The 7,089-nt window shown below is 37.9% G+C and overlaps 1 protein-coding gene across 1 annotated transcript in view; it reads left to right on the forward strand.

Moving 5' to 3' along the window:
- Window positions 1–984: 984 nt before the first annotated feature.
- FOLH1B (folate hydrolase 1B) overlaps window positions 985–7,089 on the forward strand; it is a 121,810-nt gene continuing 115,705 nt past the window's right edge. The window contains 1 exon segment of the mRNA XM_007938087.1: window positions 985–994. Coding sequence (XP_007936278.1) covers window positions 985–994 — 10 coding nt within the window.

Consider the following 7,089-nt stretch of genomic DNA (forward strand, 5'->3'; position numbering starts at 1 on the left):
ATAGATCACAGGACACCAGAGGACCAACATTCAAATTTAGGAAATACAGGACAAACAGGTGTACATAAATATGAGGGGCACAGGGAAAGGGTTACTGGGTAGGGAGGGAAGGAGACTGGGTTAGGGTTGGACATGATAAATGAGGAATGAAACTAAATGTACACATGTAACATTGAATGTAAAACAAACTCTAAAAAAAAAATCTTAATATAAAAGCTAAACCCTATCAGAAGAGATAATGTCATCTGATCCAGACTTCATAGAATTTAACCTTTCTCTCTTCTGCACTATCTGCTTCAAAAAATAATAATAAAAATTATGTTAGACCCTAAAAAAAAAAAAGTGATTAGAAGTCAATCTGGCTTAAAAAGCAAAATGTCTCAATTCATTCTGTCAAATATAACCCAAAGTATCTGGGGCTAAATATATTTTTATTAAATTTTATTCTGTGACTATGACAGTCACTGACATACTTTCTGTATTGATTAATTTAGTCATTGTACAGAAAAAAAAGGCATTCTGCCATTTCTAGTCAATAACAAGGGATGTTCCTAATATTCTCACTTTTTCTCCTACTACTACTCCTGGTAAGTAGAAGATCTGGGGAACTGGGACCCAGGGCAGTCTGATTTCAATGTATTCAAGTATTATTCATGAAGGTTTGGCAATCCTACTTCCGTAGTGATACTGCCTCGGAAACCCAAGGAGGGGTCGCTATGAGTTGGGGCCGACTCAACGGCAAACAACAACAACAACAAGTACTCCTCATGGTGCTAGAGATAAAACAGTGAACAAAATCCATTCTTCATTGCACTTAAACATTTTAGAGGGAAAGACAGACAATAAAGGAGGATAGGCAATAAGTGTTAGAATTAATTACTCTTTAGAACAATAAATTATATGAGACCAAACAGGCAATATTTGTAAAGGTTTTGGAAAGATTTACATTTATATTTTGATGAAGAGTGTATTGTAGGGGGAAAAATGGACAAAGGTAAAAGTTTTCAAGCAGATATTCAATGGAGACCAACCATGATTAAACTCCAAAAACAAACTCACTGCCATCAAGTCGATTCCAACTCATAGCACACACCCCCCACTGGGTTTCCAAGACAGTAAATCTTTACAGAAGCAGATTACCTCATCTGCTTTCTGCAGAGCAGCTGGTGGGTTTGAACTGCCAGCTCTCTGGTTAGCAGTCAAATGGGCACTACACCACCAGAGCTAGGTTAATAAATGTGACCTTTTTAAATAAATTCTAACAGGTTCAGCACGGTTCAAATCTATTGGCATCCCCAACATGTTTTAGAGCAGACAGGAATACATATTTCTGTGTTCCACCCAATAACTCAGAAAATCATATTGTGCTTCCGTATATGCCTTCCTGCTATTTCAATTTTAAGTGCTATTCGATTCCTCCCTGTGCCTTTCAGCAGAGTATGATTCCTGCATGTTTCCTGAATAGAGGACTCTAATCACACAGTGCTTTGTATTGTCTGTTAATGGTGACACACTACATTCAAAGTGCTTTCAGAGTCTGCAGAAGAAAAGTGTCCAACACATATAAGACCTGCTAGGAACTCAATCATGTGCCACACGTAGCAGATCACTCAAATATAATTGGTAAGATGTCTCATTTTAATCATGTTTGTGAATTGCATGTCACCATTCCTGTAGCCTGCATGTTCTCTCTCTCAGGTTTACAAATTGTACTTTCTTGAATGTTCTCTTTTTTTTAATTAGCACAGTCCAATAATTCTTCTTTGACAAAAGCCTTTGACTCTGACAAACCAATTCCGTCTATCCATATGCTTTTTATGAGCAAAGCTATAGATCTTGCAGAAAAGTAGTGGGTGGAGATGAATTAAATATGGTGCCTGCAGGACCATGAGCTTGCTATGAAGCAGGATACGTGTTTCACATTGCCTTCCTAAGACTTTGGCTGGGCGAGAATAGCATACTGTCTGATGTCCCCACACATCACTAACCACTGGGGTGGTACCTGAAAATAGGAATCTTTAACTGTCACCTCAGATATTTCTTGTGCATACTACACAATTCTAATAAAACATTTATATTTCTCATCTGGATCTTCTCTTTAATAAGCACTAAGTGCTCCTACTTCTTCAAATTTCTTCTTATTTCAAAGTTTTCCTAAACACAAACCTTGTATATTTATTCCTATAACACATCTCATTTCATGTCACTATTTGCAGAAAGAAATTGGTTTGCTCCTTTTGTTCACCAAGTAAGCTTTATATTTTTTTAATTTGGAATACACAGTATTCTAAACTCTACCTGGAACCTGTCTTCCCAACTCTATCACCTCTACATTTTGAGTATGATGCTCAGCAATGGAAAGAATAGAACTTAAGGAGTCAAAGATCTCAGTCCAAATCACAGATTTTCCTATGAATATGTCTGGGTGGTGAGTAGTAGTATGGTATAATGGCATGAGGGTTGAAATAATGACTGAGCAAGCCTCAACAGTCTCATCTGTAAATTAGGAATACCACAAGTCATATCAAAAACTGCCATTAAGAAACCCCTGAGACTATGGCCTATAGCTGCCCTTCAGGTCTGGAAATGAACTCCTGTGGCTTCAAACCCAATAAAAGACTAGCATGTAGGCTGAACATTTACATCAGGAAGGCACATTCCTTGGAGAGATCAATCTTGGGAGAAAAGAGGGCTGTGTATGCACAGGGAGATCACTTGAGGGGTGAGAGTGCATGGGAGGGAAGGACACAGGGAAGAGGTAACTATAGGGATTAAGTGGGAAGAGAGCTGTTGCACTGTGGGGAATTGCAGTCAATGTCATGAGACAAAATGTGTATGAACTGCTATATGGAAAATGAAATTGCTCTGTAAATTTTCACCCAAATCACAATAAAAAAAAAATTCTTTTCAAATGCCATTAAATGAGATACTGTAAATCTTTATTCCAGTCTCTGATATCTACAAAGCATTTTATATATGTATATAAAACTACAGCTATTTTTATCATTATGCCATATCATCTTACCTATTCTGCTTCTCTTTGCTCTAGTCAAATGAGCTACTAGTGCCCCAGGGGCTCTTGCCTATTCCTATCTTCACAACTTTAAATGTCCTCTTTCCTTATCTTGTATCAGAATAGAATCCCACTTATAGGCCAACCTCAGATCTGATGGCCTAGATTGATCATTGCTTCCTCTAACTTACACACAGTGGTTTCCCTTCTCTTTGGCAATTGTCACATAATTTGAAATTATCATTTTAAAGATATGGTTTCCTTCTTTTCCTTCATAATGTGCAATTATTTTCTGTTTTTATATGTTTTTAATGCCTTTATTACTGTCCTCCAGATTATTTGCTCTATGGTAGAAGAGATCATCTTTTCTGCTCACCATTGTGTGGTCAAGGAGCCGTGGTGGGACAATTGTTAAGCATTTGGCTGTTAACCAAAAGGTCAGTCATTTGAATCCACCATCCACTCTGCAGGAGAAAGATGTGCCAGTCTGCTTCTGTAAAGATTATACCCTTGGAGCAGTTCCATTCTGTCCTATATGGTCGATATGAATCAGAAGCAACTTTATAGCACGGATGATGTGATGTGACTGTATGGCCAAACAAAAACTGCAGTAAACAAGAATTGTTTTCATATAAGCACATATAAAGTTGGCTGGAGTATAGGAGAAACAACATATTTCTCAGGCTTAGTCCAAAAAAAGATTTGTGGTTGCTTACCAAAAGATGCACAAAGTAAAGTAGAAGAACATAATTAAAGAACGAAGATATAGGGAAGACGTGTTAAATTAGCATATTCCATTAATATATGTTATTGGGCATAAAATGGCTAATAATAATTCTAAACTGTTCCAATAAAAGGAAGGTATCAACTGGTGTTATTTGGAAAGTGGCAGATCAAGTTCCTCATTGGTAAGGACAATAAACAATGAAGTGAATTATCAACACTTGAGAAAGAAAACTTATGTCAGTATAACCACATATGATCATGTATAAGTCACAAGCTGATAGGTCAAACTTGCAGAACAGCCTGATTTTCCTGCCACTTCTAAAGGGTTAAAAGGTCTTTCTCCCACAGAGCTGACCTAGCTAGTAATCTCAACTGGCACAAAGAGCTTACTTGCATGTTTTTGGCCAGTGGTGCAAAACATATCTTATTCAGTTCAGTTTTTGGCAGAAGAGAAGTCAGAAACTCAACAGGAGTTTCTGAGACAAGATAAAATACTTGCAAATGGACACAGTCATAAAGTAGACATTTCTGTAGAAAACAATAAAATCTTCTTGGATGGTATTGAGTATCCCACATTGGAAAACAAGGAACCTTTTCTAAGTGCGCAAATGATTACATAATAAACTCTCATTCCAACAACAACAAAAAAAAAACTTCTTTAAAAAACTAAACACTTAACATTTAGTTCTCATTGGAATGAAGTGTTTTAATAATACTCATTTTACTTGGGATAAAATACAAAATTGTGATCGATAGACTAGCAGCTTTTTCCTGGTGTTGGGAAATTAGGGATGAGCAGTAAGCGAGGGAGAGGATGAAAACAGAAGTGGAAAAGAGTATCTATTAAAGTGGGAATGAGGAGCCAGCCTATCTTGTGTTCCAGCCTTCATTCATCATCCTTTCAGTTCCTCAACATACCAGGCTCCCTTTCTGTGTCATAACCCTTGTGCATCCTGCTGCTTCTGCTCTAAATGCTCTTCCTCTCATTCTTCATCTCAATATTTACTGGGCCTCAGGTGAAGGAACACTTTCTAAGGGAAACATTCCTTAACCACTCACTTCTGCCCCACCCGTAGTCTAATCTCTCACTACATCCTTTAGTTTCTTCATAGCACTTGATTTTAAATGTGATCATATATTTGTTTGTGTGATTATTTCTTTTATGACTATCTACCCCAGTAGCCTGTAAGCTTGATGAGCACAGAAATCATACCTATTTTGTTTACTATAGCAACTGCAGCACTTAGCATTGTTCCTGATGTGTAGGAGACACTCAGTAAATATTCCATGAATGAGTGAATAAAGGATAGACAAGCTTTTGAATCATAGTTCCATTTCTTAATCTCAATTCTTTTCAAGCCTCAATTTCATGAGTTCTAAAATCAGTATAAAAGTACAAAGAAATTTTTAAATCATAAAGTTTTCACTAGCCAATTCTTTGAGAAATGGATGTTCCCTTCCTTCATGAGAAAGCTGGACAATGAATAAAGAAGACCAAAGAAGAGTTGCTTTTGAGTTTTGATGTTGGCAAAGAACACTGAAAGTACCATGGACTGCCAGAAGAACTAACAAATCTGTCCTGGAAGAACTGAAGCCGGCATGCTCCTTGGAAGTAAGAATGGCCAGACTTCATCTCACCTACTATGGTCATGTTCCTAGAAGGGACCATTCCCTGGAGAAGGATATCATGCTTGGTAAAGTAGAGAGTCAACTAAAATAGGGAAGGCCCTCAACAAGATGGATTCCCACAGTGGCTGCAATGATAGGCTCAGGTACAGCAAGTATTATGAGGCTGGCCCAGGACTGGGCAGTGTTTCATTCTGTTGTACATAGGGTCACTATGAGTTGGAGCTGACTCAACAGCACCTAATAACAACAACAATTTTTAAATCTGGGCAATGAGTTTATGGGGGTACCTTCTGTGATTTGCACTACTTCTGCAGATGTCTAAAATTTTCATAAGTACTGTCCACTCATGGATTGCCAGAAGGACAAATACATCAGTCTTATCTTAGGAGAAATACCATCAGAATGTTCCTTACAAGTGAGAATAGCAAGACTGCAACTCACTTACTTTGGACACCTCATCAGGAAAGACCAATCACTAGAAAAGAACATCATGTTTGGTAAACTAGAGTGCCAATGAAAACTGGGGAAATACTCAATGAGATGAATAGACACGATAGCCACATCAACAGATTTAAACATAGCAACAATCACAAAGATGGATTGTAGTTGTTGTTGTTGTTAGGTGCTGTTGAATCAAAACACTGCACAGTGCTGTGCCATCCTCATGATCCTTGCTATACTTGAGCCTATCCCTACAGCCACTGTGGCAAATCATCTTACTGAAGGTCTTCTCCTTTTTCACTGACCCTCTACTTTATGAACATGATATTCTTCTCCAGAATCTGGTCCCTTCTGACAACATAACCAAAGTAGATGAGACAAAATCTGACCATTCTCATGTCTAAGGAGCATTCTGGCTACACTCCATCCAAGACAGATGACATGTGTTTGTTTTGCTGCCAGCCCATGGTATTTCCGTTATTTTTTGTCAACACCACAATTCAAAGGTATCAACTCTTCTCTGGTCTTCCTTACTAATTTTCCAGCTTTCACATGCATATGAGGCAACTGAAAATACCATGAGTTGGGTTAGGGGCACCTTAGTCTTCAAAGTGACATCTTTGGTTATTAACACTTTAAAGAGTTCTTTTTGCAGCAGATTTGTCCAGTGCAATATGATATCTGATATCCTGACTGCTGCTTCCATGGGTGTTGACTGTGGATCCAAGTAAAATGAGATACTTGACACCTTCAATCTTTTTTCCATTTATCATGACATTGCTATTTAGTCCAGTTGTGAGGAATTTAGTTTTCTTTATGTTGAGGTGAAGACTGTCATACTGAAGACTGTCATCTTTGATTTTATCAGTAAATGGTTCAAATCCTCTTCATTTTAAGCAAACAAGGTTGTGTCTTCTGTACATCACAGGCTGTTAATGAGTCTTGTTTCAATCTTGATGCTGCATTCTTCTTCATATAGCCCAGCTTCTCAGATTATTAGCTCAGCATACAGATTGAACAAGTATGGTGAAAGGATACAACCCGGATGCACACCTTTCTTGATTTTAAACCATGCAGGATCCCCTTGTTCTGTTCAAACAACTGGCTCTTGGTCTATATACAGTTTCCTCATGAGCACAATTAAGTATTTTGGCTTAGGAATGAATAAGGTTCTCTGTTCTATATAAAGGAGCTCTGGTAGCATAATGCCTAAGGCATTTGACTGCTAACCAGAAGGCTGGCAGTTCAAACCCACCAGCCACTACTTGGAAGGAAGGTTG

This window comes from Orycteropus afer, unplaced genomic scaffold (genome assembly GCF_000298275.1).
Source record: "Orycteropus afer afer isolate SDZICR_OR568_19922 unplaced genomic scaffold, OryAfe1.0 scaffold00047, whole genome shotgun sequence".
Classification (NCBI taxonomy): Eukaryota; Metazoa; Chordata; class Mammalia; order Tubulidentata; family Orycteropodidae; genus Orycteropus; species Orycteropus afer.